The sequence below is a fragment of the Melospiza georgiana genome, chromosome 20, assembly GCF_028018845.1.
Source record: "Melospiza georgiana isolate bMelGeo1 chromosome 20, bMelGeo1.pri, whole genome shotgun sequence".
NCBI lineage: Eukaryota > Metazoa > Chordata > Aves > Passeriformes > Passerellidae > Melospiza > Melospiza georgiana.
In genome coordinates this window covers 8,064,636-8,081,582 of record NC_080449.1, presented here as the reverse complement: position 1 = coordinate 8,081,582, position 16,947 = coordinate 8,064,636, and the positions used below count along the sequence as shown (strand labels likewise).

At 42.3% G+C, this 16,947-nt stretch overlaps 1 protein-coding gene across 3 annotated transcripts in view; it reads right to left on the bottom strand.

The window, feature by feature from the left end:
• The window catches only part of GPR107 (G protein-coupled receptor 107), a 39,271-nt gene extending 22,565 nt beyond the window's left edge, over positions 1-16,706 (bottom strand). For 2 of the 3 annotated variants that reach the window (XM_058038000.1, XM_058038002.1), the window contains exons 1-14: positions 16,591-16,706; positions 11,781-11,906; positions 11,016-11,066; positions 10,703-10,791; positions 9,882-10,048; positions 8,188-8,222; positions 7,926-7,982; positions 7,026-7,136; positions 5,544-5,677; positions 4,750-4,825; positions 3,713-3,786; positions 3,035-3,152; positions 1,978-2,108; positions 215-258 (exon numbers count right to left, since the gene is read on the bottom strand). In XM_058038000.1, the coding sequence (XP_057893983.1) occupies positions 215-258; positions 1,978-2,108; positions 3,035-3,152; positions 3,713-3,786; positions 4,750-4,825; positions 5,544-5,677; positions 7,026-7,136; positions 7,926-7,982; positions 8,188-8,222; positions 9,882-10,048; positions 10,703-10,791; positions 11,016-11,066; positions 11,781-11,906; positions 16,591-16,689 (1,312 nt within the window). In that variant the 5' untranslated portion in view covers positions 16,690-16,706. The remainder of the gene's footprint in view (positions 1-214; positions 259-1,977; positions 2,109-3,034; positions 3,153-3,712; positions 3,787-4,749; positions 4,826-5,543; positions 5,678-7,025; positions 7,137-7,925; positions 7,983-8,187; positions 8,223-9,881; positions 10,049-10,702; positions 10,792-11,015; positions 11,067-11,780; positions 11,907-16,590) is intronic. The other variant, XM_058038001.1, reaches the window with a different exon arrangement.
• Between the last annotated feature and the right edge of the window lie 241 nt (positions 16,707-16,947).

Genomic DNA, 16,947 nt, shown 5'->3' with positions numbered 1-16,947 from the left:
GGGTTATACACTGTAGTTCTGATAATTAATGCAATACAGGAAAAAGATAATTTTCCAAAAGTTATTCCCCTGAGCCCACTGAGGAAAAGCAGAGGGGCACTAATACAGTGTAGATGTACAGCCTTAGCTTGGTTTTTACATCAGCATCAAGTGTTTGAAATTCTGGCATTATAACATGTAGCATAAAAGAGGAGAAAGAATACAGATTACTTGCCTTTCCCATCTGTTGCTGAAGCCTCTTGCAAATGTCTTATTGACCTAAAAATAAAGAATAGATGAATGATAAGTTTTACACTCCCTCTTCACAGCAGTTCTCTAGATCACTGATAAGTTTTGTTAGCTCTTTATGGCTGGAGTATGATCTTAATTAACTGTGCTTAGCACTGCACACCCCTCATGCCCCCAGCTCAGGCAGTCAGCTCAAGTACCTCCATTTCCTTGGGATTAAGAAAGCAGATTGCTAAAACCTACTTCAGCCTACAGAAGGCTTTGTGGGAGGGAGGGAGCAGAGTGAGAAACTGGGGCATTTTCCAGCATAATGCTTTCCACTTGTACAATTAAGCTGAGCTACTCTTCAAAGTACTGCCAAGCATTTGGCATCTTACTGCTCTTTTAAGGTCTTTTCATTTAAATAGTTGATTACAGCTTACATATCTACATAGGCAACTTATGTAACAGAAACTACCCTGCAGGAATGTAAATTCAGGGGCCAAGTCTTAGTCACCTTGCTCACATGAGTCATCCCACCAGCTGCAGTGACACTATCCAGAGGAAAAAGGAGCAGGATTTTATGTCAGGGGCTTCACTGCCAGCTTATGTTGGCACCATGGCAATGCAGGAACACTGGTTGCACACCATAAACAGTCACAAGACAGCTCACATTTATTTTTCAGATACAATTCCTTTATGGAAATAAGTTTTGTACCAACACCTCACTAGGTTAGGCATAGAGATCCCAGAATTAGGTAACAAGAACTGTGACTGCAGGAGTCACCTTTATCACAGGAGATTGAGTCTCTCAGCTTTTATTTACCACTGCCAAATGCTCCTCAACCTCAGAGCTGAAACATTTTGACTGGAGCAAGGGGAAGGACACGTGGGTAGAGCAAATTTCCTGGAAGAGATCTCCCAGCCTTGGCAGAAGGCCACCAGGAGTGTGCAGGGAAGAGAAGGGCTGAAACCCACCTTCACAAGCAAAGCTGGAGTTTATTTCCATCTACTGAGCCACACCTCTGAAAAACTCAAAAGTTACACTCTAGAGTGATGCCATGCTACCAGACATTTATATAATCTGCATTTCAGAAAAAAAATAATGGAGATACTGGAGAAAAAGAGGAATATTCTGTGTTTACTAACCAAGGAGCCAGAAGCTCCTTGACATCCTCCTTTAAACCCAGCTGTTTATCCAATTAAGACAAAATGCATTTAGAAGATAAATGTTCTGGCTAACTGGCAAGCAGCAACAATAGTGTTTATCTGAATTATCTGTGTTTTGGTTGAGTTTTATATAACCAACATTATTCCCTGCCAAGTAGAGTGGAAGGAAGGGCGGGGAGATGCTCCCTGTGGGATTATTTCTTATAAACAGTCAAAAAAACATGCAGCTTCTGCTTGAAGGCAGCCCTGATCTTAGACAGCCCTTCTGTTTGGAAATTTAGCAGTCAAGTATCTAATCTCAGTCAGTGAAATCAAATCCCATTTTTTTCAATTTAGAGAGTCAACACTTCTGCAAAATTCCAAGTCTCAAAAGCACCTACAGCCTGCACAGTGTTGGCCACATTTAAACTGTCACCCACCTTCCCTTATCCCCACTCCAACATCCCCAAAAGGAGCATCTTCCACAGCACTAGACTGAAATGTTAAGGCTGATATAAAAGTTGACAGAATGCCTGACTCCACAGGACCACAGAGCTCTTCTGCTTTGGAAGAGCTGTCAATGGTCTTTAGTTCACATGTTTCCCACATCCAGCAACTCACCATACCACTGGGAACAGGATGGCTCCACAGCACAGCAAGTCCACCAAGAAAAGGATTTCTTTCCACAGTCCATACTCAGTTGTCCCCTCCTCTGTTGACTCCATGATAATGTAGGCCACGTTTGCCAGCACCTACACAACAAGGCAAGGTTCTGGTTTAGAAACTGCCCAAGGAGCCACTACAGGTGGGTGCCAATTCAGCAAAAGCCCAGCCAGTACCATCAGTAAGTTTTCTGCAGCTCTACATCTAAAAGTCATATGTTCAGCAGCATCTTCATAAATTTTACAGAAATGAAACTGATGAGAACTTATTCCTGCTGACATTCAGAAATGTTCTTTTGTTATATACTGTGCCTTATCTACTGTGTCAGTTGAGATAAGAAGGAGCAAAATTTACTTTTGATACACAGATATAGGACTGTGTGGCACACACAGCCAATAGTGAAAATACATAATGCTAAATCAAGCCAGTAATTCAGACTGGTCATTGACCATCTTTTGTACTCCCCACCTGAGCTCTGTAAGAGCCTCAATCACTAATTATATACACTTCTGCTAAGGGCTTGCATCTGGAAAGGCAGAAAATCTCTTCTACATAAAACAACAAACAAAAGTGCTGTTCTCCTATGTACTTCAGTTCCTTAAGTAGGAGACCAGCACTGAGCACTCTGAACACTGGCAATGTTTCCCTCAGACCCATCAGACCTTACAAGTCTTGTTTTTCCCAATTTTTATTTCATTAAGACATTCAGCAAGCATTTCAGCAGTGACAACTATAATTCATTTCCTCTATTTATTCAGCACTGTTTTCCAGCCCAGGTTTTGTCCCACTCCTTACAGCCAGTTTTCATTTGCTGAAACTCTTTGATCACTATTATCTCATGCTCAGTATGGGAGAAAAATTGGGAGAAATACAGTAACTTCTGGACTAGGAAATAGCCAATAGGCTCATACAAGCAAGAACTACATGGTACTGTGTGAAGCTTTCACAGCCTTCTCCAGTTTGCACAAGCAGCTGTCCCACAAGACAGGAAGTATGAGCACAGCTCAGTCCTCACCTGAAGTGGGATGACAATCATGAAAATTTTTTTGTCTTTATCTGACAGGATGTGTTTAATGAAAGCCCAGCCTGTGCCAATGAGGGCAATAGTGATGAACAGAAGAGCTCCCTTCAGTCTGGAAAAGAAACAGACACTGCAGTGAGAGACTATTTTATTTTATCACACTTCCTCTGCTGCCCAGGTTTCTCCCACTGCCAATAAAGCCACAAACCCAAACAAATGCTTCCCTATCCATAATTTTGGCAAACACTTATCCATGCCACAATCTGGAAGCAGATGTACTTGCTACAACTCCGTATCACAGAGCAATATTAGACTTCATTCACAATATATGCAATCTTTTCCTTGGGGAGTCATCCATTCACCATTGTGAGCAGCAGCAAATACTGACAGCTGTATCCACTTACCATTCACACCAGGAGCAAATGAGATACTTGAATATTAGTGTGAACAAAGAAAAGTAAAGCATTTGTTATCCTTTTACTCCTCCACCCACAGAGGTGCCAATTCTCTGCAGCTGCCCTCTGTAAGTGGAGCTTTCCCCTTCACACAGGGCTGATTGCTGAGCCTTTGGTACTGTGGTCTGCATGAGAACAAAGATTTCCCACTCTCTACAGGAGGGAGAAGCCCCAGTAGCAATTTGAATCTATCCCATCAATCTTCTGACATACTTACAGGTGAGTGATGTAATAAACAACAGCCCAGCCCTCGATGGGGAATCCCTGAGAAGAGATGTAGTGATAGTCGATCTGGAAACAGAAAACACAGCACTGTACAAGCTGCTTTTGACACCCCACCCTCTAAAAACAGGTCTGCTCCACATCCACTGCCACTTTCACTTTGCAGTCAGTGTGTACAGACCCAGCTCTGTCACACTCAGAGAGTACTTCCTCCCAACACATTCTACTTTTGTTTAGCAACAATGAGATCATTTCCATTTGCTCTATTTCCCAAGTGCCAGTGGATGTATCTTGTACAATCTACATCCTTCCCACACAACTCCCCTGCTTAACTACAGTGAAACAACTGCAGTTGAAACCTATTTTTTCATTCTTTTTTTTTCAGGTTCAGCTGCTTTAGGTGACTAAAGGCTTGCTAGTTTCATTTTCACTGGAAGCCAGATTCACTTCATTAGACTCCAAAAATATTTGTAGCAGGTATAACACCGTGGGCATGAACATGGCTGGCACAAACACTGAAGGATTAAATGCTTGTCATTACTTTGTTCATGAGATATATTTCCAGTAGAAAGTCAATACAACTCAACAGAGACATTATCTATGGAAAGTCTTAGAGCTGATAAGGCGAGGTCTGTTGTCATACACCATAATACTTCCTTGCCTTTGAATTTTACAAACAGGGTTTTCATTTATTAATATTTACTGCAAGCCCTGGAGCTGAAGCAGCAGCACAGCCCAAGCTCTCAGGCCTACTGCAGATGGCCAAAACATTAAAATTTGTGAAATTCACTCAAACCCCCAACCCTTGCTGCTTCAACACTTCAGGCCACGATCTTGCATTTAAAGTTATAATTTACTGATAAAAACAACACTTCCACTAAAGAGCTGCAGTTCAGTTGTAATGCTTCAGTATTAAGACCAGTTGTTCCTCCCACTGTGCTCTCTCCAAAGCAGATTTCCCTAACAGCATGTCCTGGATTCCATGTTTCTCCTTCCTAGCTGAACAAATTCAGGCAGAGATGCTGCACGCACCGCGTGGAAGACCAAGGACAATGATTTGGTGAAAGGAAGGGCTGCCATGAGCCAGTGGATCTTAAAGACATCATTTCTAGGAAGGAAAAAAAAAGAAGGAAGAGCATTACTTAAGAGCCAGCAGTAAACATTTCATATTTTTTTTAAACCTGTAAGTGTCAAGCAGTTGCTTCCAGGCTGAGCTGACCATCAGTGTAAAAAAATTCCCCTTAATTCCCTTCCAAGTTTCTGCCACATCCTGAGCAATATTTCAACCTCATGTTCTAAACCCCTGATTTTTACTGGTTGGGATAACTGAAATTATTAACTAATAAGAATATACCACATATATAAACATAATATCCCACATATATATAAATATATATCTCTTAACTGTTAGAAAATTTGCTAAACATAATTCAAAACACAATCAAGATATTTATGGCTCTCTACTGCCATAATTTACCATTTCCCAAATGAAGTAAAGTGATGAAATTTTTCTCACTATTTATTTCCAAAGTCTTCTCCTTTTAACATCAGCTACAGCAATTTCCTGTCTATTTTTGCCACAATATGTACACTACCTGAAGAACTTTCAACATAAGATTTGAGAATTTTAGAATGACAGTCTGCAACAACAATACTGACTGAAACAGTTTTCAAATATAAACTATTTGTATTAAGCATACAAACCTGAGCCAGATTTGGAGTTTGAGGTGATCAAATCTGACTGTGAATTGGGCATTACAAGAAGAGGAATGAAAAATAAAAACCACACAAGGTTGGCCCCTACTTGTCACAGACCCTGAACCTACCTGCGTTTCCGAAGTATGTGGATCCATACAGTCCCAGACAGGAAAAAGAAGAGAGCCATGGAAATGTAAAGTTTTGGCAGTGGGATTTCACCTGCTGAGAGGTAGCTTTCAGGATTCTTTTCCGTAACATCTATCTGAATATTAAAGGTGTGTTACGTGTGCAGTTGGAAAAAATATCATTTTGTTAAAGCATGGAGTTAACAATTACATTCTGCAATCAAATTCACTCATTTAACATGAGCTTTTCTGAAGAGCTTTCTTATGAGTCTCAGAGAAAACAAAACCAAAATCTATCCTTCGTCATTAAGAATCTCAAAACATTTTGCAAAACTATTCCCACCAGAATAATCTCCTTGGAAAATAATGCTTTGGTTATGAAACATAATTCAGAAAGGTAATTTTACCAAAGAATAAGTTGTTCTCTCTAGCAAACGTCACAAATTGTCCACCTTTGACTCAGAAACAATATCTACAATGGGCTGCCACCCTATTTTCCTGTGACTGAGAAAACAGAAGTACTATTTAGCATTCTATTTATACCCCTGAGTGGCTTAGTCATATGTGCTAGGACTTCAATAAAATCATGCATTGAGTCTGGTCTGAAGCACTGAAGCTCTCCTGCATCTCTAAGTACACCCCAGCAGACCAATCATCCACATTTTGTTCTCTTTCCAATTTCCTCAGTGGGTCAAAGTGACCCACACAGCAATTTATGAAAGCTGGTCTTCTAAACCTGTAACTTCTGAAGCAGCTCTGAAGTAGTCTGAGTCAAATTAGGGCTGCTAAGTTTTATCACGTCCATGTTCCCTTGCAATAGCATTAACACAAACACATAAAAAGCAGTTCAGGGATTGATGTGGCTGAGGTACCTCAGTCAGTGAGAGGATTCATATCAGACCAGCTCATTACACACCAGCATGAGCACAGGAAAGGGAAAAAAGAGAAAGCTCTGATAGCAACCAAAACCACATAGGAACAAACCCCTGTACATCAAAAGAGATGAGGCATTTGCTAGAACATATTGCCTTTAGGATGTGTATCTAACACCATAAAAACACATCTTTAATTAGGCCAGAAAAAGCAAAAACACTGAATTCAAATACCAACAATTTACATTGCAGCAACAGCCTTAATATCTGCAATCATGTAAAGAGAAAAGTGACTTTTGAGCGCAGCAAAACACAAGCAGCTGATGCAGCTCCCATCTCATTACAGCATCAGGTCACAACTCTGTAGACTGAACCCAGCCTACATTCAGCCTTCAGACTTTCAGGCATTTCTGCAAAAACAGTATTTTAATTATTTTTACAGTAGTCACTTCTTTCAGAAATGCCACTGCAGAGACTGGCACACAATTCTGAATCACTTCCCACCCCATATGTGCACTCATGTGCAGCGTGTGCTTGGTTACAAGCTGGAGCTGGAAGCTGGATGTTGTAGTCTAAGCTAACAAGTTAATTATCCTTCAGAAGCCATACTCACATCAAGACTAAACAGCTGCTGATCATTAGCTGGCCCTTTCTCACGAACACACTTATGGAAATACAGGCTGTAGAGACCTTCTTGTTTGTCCGAGCTGATGTTAAAATAGAACTGAAAATAAGGAATAGAGAAGTCAGCATTCTTCCCATTCACAACAGGGTTGCCCTGGTAGGAAGTCATCTCTACTGAAGCATGAAAGAAGTCAGTCATTTGAGGTCAGCTGGTTCCCTTGAGCATACAGACTGTTCTGAGGATAGCAGCACATCTGGAAGCTTCAACAGAACTCCAGATGCAAAATCGTTGCACCTGTCTAGGACTATGCACTCTGGTAATCCAAGCCTGTTAAAGTGTCAGTGCTTAACTCAGTTCAGCACAGAGAAAAGATGCCCACAAATATAATATATTTGACATGGCAAAGCATAAATTTTTTATTATACCCACCCTGCAGCTTTTCTGTTCCTCCCCCAACTATGCAAATTGTGATAGCTCTGGAAATGAGATCTGTGTCAGATAACAGAATTTCAAATGTGTTTGTAGTAACCAACCATCACAAGTGAACCAGGGTGCTCAAACAAAGCATTAATCTGGCTTCATACACAGGATCTTGCCTTGAGTCATCAGTCAGGTCACAGCTATTTGTTATCAGCAATCTGCACTACTATCACAGTAAACTTTCATATGCTGAGCCTCATAGACTATGATATTTAGAACAGCATCACAACAAAGCCAATTTAAAAGCAGCTCCCACAACTTATAAAGAAAGATTTCCATCACTGATGCTTAGCTCAGTAAATTTTCAGGCAAACTCCTGCTATCAGAGAGACATCTATATCCCAGACTTTCACTTTTCCAAAGCAGGACAGTGAAGGAACTGAGTTTAGACACTGGCAGACACCCTACCTGAAATGAAAAAATTCCTTGGACATGGCGTACAGGATGTTGTTGTTCTATCATGTCCTGGGAAAAGGGAAAGAGACTTTTAGATTTTCTTAAGCAGGTAACTAAAACATTTGGCTACATCAAGCAGACAATAAAATTTGCATTCTGTATATTTACAGTGGAGGCTGAGAGCAATAGCAAATACTCTCCACCTTTCTGCTATGATTCTACTGGAATATCCCCCCAGGGTCTTTGTGAAAGAGAACTCCAGATAGTTTCTTACCTTGGAGGATGTTGTACTTTGTTTGGACTCCTTATCTAGAGATAAAAGTATTAATGGTACATTTAGTGTTTGCATTTAGACACCCTCAGAAACCACCACGTTGTCAATACCTCGCTCACACCTTCCCACACTTGTCTGCGTGGCAGTTTCCCAGCTAATTAATCATTGACAGAAATGCTGCCCCAGTCTCTCCTTACTCTCAGAGGACTCTTCCCACAGCCAGCATTCATTCTGAATGCATCCTCACATTCCAGGATATGACTCCCTATTCTTACACCTCCTACAAAAATCTACCCCAGAAATCTTTCCAACCTCTCTGGTGAGAGTGACCAGAGGCAGGTGACCTAAAGCCACAAGCCACAGCTCTGACTTTTTATGTTATGACTGAGCACTGTTAACCTCACTGACAAATCTCAATTTGAGCATTAATACATGGCCTGACAAACATATGGAAATCCTAATTTCCATATGAGGAAGGAATAAATTCACAGCTTTCCACTAAGCTCCCAGTAAAAACACAAACAAAAAACCCACAAAAGCATAGGTGACCTGCTGGGTCAGCATTTCCCCTGAACTTGAGGTGACAGGAGCCTTCAGTAGAGCAGCATGTCAAGTTCACAGTTTGACTCTACTCCTACAAGAAGCTTTTCAAACATTAGGTCATCCCTTCCTACCAGGAAGCAAAAGTTCAAGACTTGAGCTTTGCTTTTGGCTCCCACACCTCAGTGCACTGTCCACACTTTTTACACCAGAGAAAGCAAAACTTTAGCTGTCAGATCCATTCTCTCAGTGCCATCCACCCTTGGTTCTTGACTTGTTACAACAGCTGTCCAAGCTTTTGAATGGTATCAAAGCTGGGGAATGTGAGGCCAAGACAGACTCAGACTGCTCAGCAGTCTAAACTCTGCCAGGAAGGGATAACATGAGCTAATCCCATTAGAGCTGAGATTATAAAATTATTTTGTCTGCTGGTCTGGAAGCCAGACAAAGGCTTGTGCCTCCTAGAAAGATTAGTGGGACAATTACTCCTCCCTCCCCATAGTTTCTAAGTGATAGGAGTTCAACTCTTTAGACAGACACAGCTCATAGAAATGTTGGACTCCTGAAGACAAATCCAGCTTTTGACTTGTGTCAGCTGCATCATGTTGGCCCTGGTTTTCCTTTGTCAAGCATTTAAAACCACAAAATATGGAGACTGGATTGCACAAATGATCTGCTACAATACTCGAATACCTATTTAGGAAAGAAATCTTATTTATTTTACTTATTTTCTGTCTTAACATCCCATCTGAGACATTCAAGACTTAATAAAGAGAAACAGACATCATGTGCCACTACTAAAAATTGCTTGAAATTGTCCTCCTAACCTTTCATCAACTTTGGTTGGTGGCCATAAAATTCCCCCTTTAGCCTTCTTTTTGCCAGACAAAAGCCAAGCAAGTTGTGAGCCCCTCCTCAGAGGCACTGAAGGTCTCCAACACTCATTGTCTCTGATGGATCAACAGGAGTGGTGAACACAAATCACTGAGCAGGAGACTCCAGCCCCACAGGCAGCTCTGTGCACAGGTTACACAGGATGTACATTAAGTTCTTGCCCCAGGGGACCCCAGAATGTGACCACAACTCAGTGCTGGATGCACAGCAATGAGGAATCAGCAGTGAGAGCACACACAGGTCAGGTTTAGATGGCTTACCTTCATTACCTGTATTTTCACTGGTCTTTTGAGGACTTGTATCAGAATCACTGCTCAGTTCAGAAGTTTTTAGCAGCTTGGTATTTAAGGCAGTACCATTTTCCTCAGATACAAATACAATTTTAGGTAACAAAGAAGCAGCTTTTGAAGAGAACTGTACTTTCACACTAAAGAAACAAAGAGATTTTATTACAAAATTAAAGTAAACCAATGTTTTTAAAGAGGTTGTCACAGCCATATACCCAATTAAGGAAAATCAACTTGTCTTAACTTGCTTTGTACCACAAAGAACAAGCAAGAACCAGATCATGACTCACAGCAGAACTGATCAGTGTGGGAAAAGTCACACTCTACCCCTACATGAAATACAAGAGCAGATGAAGAAAATTAAGTTTCTTCAGCTTTGGTAAGCAGAGTCTCACTAGAAATTATGTTACCACACATGAGCTCTTGCAAAGGGAAGCAATTCAGACTTGAAGGTACTTCCATAATAAAAGATAATTCAAGACAAACAAAATTTCACATTGAGTGCAAAAATGACTCAAGAAATCAAAGCTCATTAAGCTCATTCAGGACAATTAAGGTAGGTTGTTTTTGCCTGCTGTCCTTTTACCCTCCAATATACAGGAAGAATTCTTGGACCATTTTATACTGCAGATGTTTTACTTTTACACTCACCTCCTCTCAACTGTCATGTAACCCCTTAAAAAAAAACAACCTACATGCACAGATGCTTTCCAAGCCCCTAAAAAAATCTCAAGTGTGACATTATCCTCAACTGAAGAAGTAACTTTAAAATGTCTTTTACATTCTTTACTCACACTTCATGTTGGATGTCCAGAAGTAAAATTACAACAGAGACATCTGGCTCTGGAGTCTTGTTCAAGATACAATAATCCACTTCTTCATCCTGGTAAGATGAACACAACACCTCTGAAGTGCCCTCTGGACATGTTGTCCTCCAGGTAGAGATTATCATTCCTAGTCCAGCAAGTTGTAAATCCATCCTGCCCATGTCTAAAGCCCGCCCCCCCCCCCCCAATTCTTTTTTTAATTTTTATTTCTTCCAGCCATCCCCAGAGTCTGGTAGACTATGAGATCTTAGAAAAGCAAGCTCACTTCCCTTCCTCTTACCAGGTAAGTGGAGAAACCATCATTCCTTGTTCGGTCCAAGCTGAACCCCACCTAGGAGACAAGTGAGAAGAATCTGTCAAATGGAAGCCAAACCACTACTGAAAGAGTCATAAATATTGCTTTCTAAACAAGTTAATCTACATTTAAGGTGGAATTCAAGTATTTTCTCAGCACCAATACATTCAAATGTAACAAACTCATCCATATCCACCAAGAAAAAATAAACCATGATTCAAACCCAAACTAAATCTGGAGAATCTTCTGTCTCTGAACATTTTAACTTATTTCAGTATTATTCCCCACATTTTTGCTTGACAAAAAGACTTAATACTTTTATAATGAAGAAGTGAAACTGTGCAGCAGAGGAAGAACTCAGGTATGTCATCCAATCTCTTTTAAAATCCCTAATATAATGTGCTGTATAACATGTAATATTAGAGTTCTGTTAAAAATAAGACTGTCACTGTTCTGGAACCTACTGAAACAAGCTGAATTTCAAAGCAACATGATATAGTGTGAAAAAACTCATCAGAAGACTGTTAGGAAATTGATGTTCAATGTAAGTTATGGATGTGTGCATTGAGTTCAGCAGACATCCAACAAGTTAAAGGTTCATCCCTACAGCAGAAAGGAGAGTGCTCAGGGATAAATCTCAATACACAGATCCTCATCGTTGGCTCATGCTGGGAAGCAAAGCCAACAGCATCAAGAGTTTGGATTTGACAGCTCAGACAAGTGGAGGGCAATTTCACAGGAGGAACTCACTAATAAACTGTCCTTCTCATCAGGGCCTGGTTCTGGATTCAGGGAAAGGTTGCTGACATTCACACTCATGAAACCATCCTTGAAGAAACCAAAGGTATTCAGGTGCACTTTCTGCCTCACATCATCCTGTTAGAAAGGAAAGCAAGTTTACAAACACATGCAGAGTCATCTGCTGCAGCAAAGGGGAAGCAGGGGAAGTGATTGACACTTGAATATTCATGCAAAATATATAAATATGTAAACAGCACATTTCTTTAAGATACCTTCAGATGTAATCAACTATTTCACTGGAATGGACCAACTTTTAAAATAACCTGAACAGCAAGAACTTTTAACAGACATATTTCTGCTTACTGACTTGCTATGCTACTAGGAAATATTCAAGTAAAATTCTGGCATCACTGATTAAACAGCATACAGCAAAATCCCCCAATGTGACTGCAGACACATCAAGTCAGCTATTGTTTAAATTGTGGCTGCTGTCATTGCCACAGACTGAAGAGGAAATAGACTTTGGGGATCTTGCCTAACCAAGAGCTGGGGTTTGGCCAAGTGTTTAGCAAGTGCATTGTCACCACCTCAGATCATCAGTGGTGGGCAGGGTCAGTGTTTGGACAGGCAAACATTAATACACTGGAAAACTATGTGTGAAAATTAAGTTTTATATATAGTCCCACACCTCCAAATGATTTTTGGCATAAAATAAATAAAAAATAAAAAGAGAATAAATACCAAAACCAGAATATTTGGGTTGGTTTCTCTAGCAGGAAAAATTGAATCCCTTCCTCTGCTCCCAGTTTAGCTGCAGAATAATTTCCTCCCTCTCAGTCTGACAAGGAAACCATAGCAATTGATCTCTTCTCATGCCCTGCTCAGCTTATAAAGCTTCAAGTACAGTGAGCTTTAATTTTGTTTTTTACATAAGGAGGCCACGAAGGACCTCAGATGAAAAGCAGCTGACGTCACACACAGCTGCCACATCAGATGACAAAAGGTCACATCCAACGTCCGCAGCTGGTCCCTCAAACCTACTGGGTCATTAAGTGGAAGAAAAGCAGAAACAAGGCAACAGAAATAAAAAAAAAAAAATTAAAATGGAATCTAAAACATTTGAAAACAAAAAGCAAATTTAAAATGGAATCTAAAACATTTGCAATCAAAAATTTAAAATGGAATCTAAAACACTTGACAAGTTGGCAATAAAAAACAATTAAAATATGTTTCTTCCTCCTGCTTCTTCTAGGAAAAGATAATCAGATTGCAGAATTGTGTAAAAAGAGAAGTCAGCTGCTGAAGGCACACTGTTCTGGAGACAGGCCTGGAAGCCTGAGCTCTGAACTGTACAAGTACAAGAAGTTCTTTCTCTCTCTGCCCCAGTATTGATTTTGACGCCTCTGCACAAAACGTTCCTGCCTGGTAAACATCCCTCAGTGGAACAGCAGGACACATCCTGCCACAGCTAACCTGGAATCCAGCTCTAATCAGATCACCCTAATAGAATCAAGTTCACCTGGCAAATAACCAGATGGTTCCCCTGATGCTCAGAAGAGGAAAGCAAAGTTAAGTGCCCCAGGGCTTGCAGCAGATTTTGTGTTTAACAGAGTTTGGAGCTCTGCTGTCTGAGGGTTCTGGGCCATGGAAGGTGCTGGAAACAGGAGCCCCCCTGGTTCCTCTAACACTGCACTCCATGAACCTCCCAGCCAGGACAGAAAATTCATCCTGGCTCTTCACAGGGCACATCAGATGTATTTAACCCCAAATGGACAGAGGAGAATTGGGTGACTCTGAGGGGGACACGGTTTTGTACCTTGAAATGTGTCCAGAGGCAGCTGCTCAACCCAGAGCACTTGTGAGAGCTCCTCAGCTCAGCTGAAGTGATTTACTCTGTAATTTACTGACATGCTCCCCACCACCAGCAGATCATTAATATACAACACACAGCACTTTCCTCCCTGGCTTTATCTCAGCTTGGAGTGCTTAGAGTTTACAGATTTAGTTCACAAATCCTTCAGCTTTACACGATCCCACACACACACTCTGTCACCAGTTGCCACCAAGCAACAGCAAGAGCATCAATTGCTCCACATATTGACAGCCTCAAGACTTTGGCTCACTAATGGGGTTGGAAAAACCCAGCTTTTATTTATAATAACTCAACTACTCACTTTAGAAATATTTAAGTTTACAACAAAGGTGTGAGCCATACAAGTGAATACTTCAGCATCCAAGTTGTTAATACACACATTAATTTAATTGACATAGGATGCATTTACAATGAGGAGAGATGATCTGGGACTCATCACTAACAGCTTACAGTCAAACCAATACCCAAAGTTCTCAAGCTTGTTTCCATAAAAATCTCCCCAGTTCTTTCACTCCTGTAGGATAAAAAGTAATGCTGCAATATCTGAATAAGGTTACAGGGAAGTGGAATCCACGATTCTGTAGCTCAGAATGTGCAGAAAAATATTTTCCACCATTTTACCCTAAACCTAATTGAGATTACATTGTCAGTGCAGTGAAAGTTCCACCAGAGACTGGTGAGCCTTACCTGGAAAGAATCTTATTATTGCTGTGAGACTAACAGGAAGGCTTGTAATTTGTGTAAGACTGAATGAATTATTGTGAAAGGTATTTTCAGCCTTTTGAGCTATTGAAGTCTGAAACTTATCAACATTGAAAGGCCACAGGTATTTACAAGCAACCATTGAAAACCAGCATCTTCTCTATAATTCCATGTCTGAAAAAGGCTTTGCTTTTGGTCAAGAGAAACATTTCAACTGCAGCTACTTATGGAATCTTCTGAAAATTGTCTCTGTTGGTCTTCTATAACTTCCAATTTTTGTAGGGTTTTTTTTTTGTTTGTTTGTTTTTGTTTTTTGGGTTTTTTTTTTTTTTTTTTTTTTTTAGGAGGCAGGTTTTGTTACTTGAGGTGTTTTGGGTTTTTTAACATATCTCATTAAACTAATGAAGCTGATAACAATTGCTGCTAAGGAGCTTCTCCGGCAAGGTCAGTCTAACAGCAAAATTCAAGCAAATAATTTCTCTACTGCAAAAAAAAACCCTATTTTGTACACTTCTATAAAGATAAAATGTTATTTTTAGAACTGGAAACTGCTCAGATTGTGGCTTGTTTTCTGACAACAAGAAAGCTTCGCATAGGCACAGTAATTACAAAGATCCAAGAATGAAGCTATTCTGAATGAAGGAATAACAGCTTGTTTGAGGAAATTTAATATCAAACACTCCCACAGAACTGTGGCCTTTAGCTTGGCTCAGTGTCAATGCACACTTGCAAGCAAAGCAGGAGCCACTGGCAAGAACAGCAGACAGGAGATTTCATTGTGAAAGGACTCGGTTGTTGGAGCTGGTGTTTACACAGAGGCTGTAAAGCAGGGGATGAAGGAGGAAGGGAGAGACTGCCCTGACAATAAAGCTCAACTGCTCTGACAATGAAGCTGTTTGTAAAGCAGGTGGGCAGGGGCATTAACTCACTGCTGCTTCTCACAGCAAGTTTGTGCTGCAACTTGCACAAAACACCTGCAAAACCAAACCCATTCCCCACTCTGAGAGGAAAAAAAACCCAACAGCATTCAGTAATTGATCCAGGCAGTCCCCAACAGGGACTAAAGGCCATGAGAACACTGGCTTGAGGCAAGTTGGGAAGTTTTCTACTAAAAGTTAGAGAATCCTCCCAGGAGAAATCCTTCAGTGCTCAACTGTTTGTCACAAATCCCTCAAAACAATAACAAAACCAGCACAAGGCTCCTCACTGACTGCTGCAGGAGCAAGTTTACTTCACATATTCTTGTGGCTGCACCTTAAACAACTACACAGTCTGGAGAATTCCCCACAAGTAAGACATGAACACCTCCAACAATCACTGTATCCCAAAGGCTGCAAAGTCCTGGATTCTCCCTGAACTCCAAAAGCAAAGCAGGACCCATCATTTACCACTTTATGATCCCTTCCAATGTTTCTACTGGCAGAATACTGCGTGCTGTTGACAACCAAAACAAAACTGAAATGCTGAAGATTGAGAGAGCTTTCCACGAGCTCTACAGAAGTGTTAAGGGGCATCCCCCCAGTGCAGAACCCATCTGTCCCACAGCCCCTGTGTCCCTCAGCTGTGCAGGGGCTCAGGCACAGCACAGCAGGCAGAGCACACCTTCACCCGGACCTCCAGCATTCCTCATCAACCCTGAACAACCAATTCTTCTCAAACAGTCACAGCCGAACACATCACCCTTCACGGCACACCCCGCAGTCCATGGAAACAAAACACAAAGCTGCCAACACCAATTTCCTCAGCCTCTACCAACGGCTTGCTCAGGGCACAGCAGCTGCAGCCAAACACCCTTCGCAGCGACCAAGGCACTGCAGGAAAGGAAACTCAACCAAAATCCACCTTCAGAAAGCTCTCCCTCAGCCCACGTTCGGCTCTCTCTTATCACACGGGTTTTAACAAAAGGGGAAGCAGCTGCACCCTCACACTGCTGCGGCTCGGGCCCCTCAGGCTTTACCCGCGACCCAAACAGGCGACCAGAAACAGCGGGACGGGACTTGGGGGACGCGGGAGGAAAACGGCAAAAGCAGAGCACGGCGGGGCCCGGGCAGGCTGAGGCGCAGGGGGAGAGCTCAGAGAGAAGCGAAGAGAAAGAAGGTTCGGGGCACGCAGCAGAACGGAGAGAGAGACGTGGGGAGAGCAATCCCGGCCTGCGGGAGATGCGCGGGGCCGGGCCGGCCTCACCGCTCCCCTCAGGGCACCCGGGGGCCGAGCCAGCGGGGCCGGGGGCGGCGCAGACCTTACTTTGAGGGTGAGGTGGTGGACGCGGGCGCGGGCCGGGCCCGCGCGGAGCAGCAGCAGCAGCAGCAGCCCCAGCACGGCCCCAGCGCCGCGGGCCGCCATCTTTGTTCCAGCGTCAGCGTCCCCCGCGCGCCACTTCCGGGTCAGGCGAGTCACGTGTCGGGCGGGGCGCGTCACGTGACCGCGGTGGGCGGGGCCGGCTCCTGTCAGGGAGTCATGGAGGGGTTGGGGCTGGGGGGCGCTGAGGGCTCGGGCAGTGCCACCCTGTGCCCGGGCAGGGACACCTCCCGCTGCTCCAGGGGGCCCCAAAAACCCCCCAAACCCGGCCCGGAACGCTTCCCGGGGAGCAGCCTCGCCTTC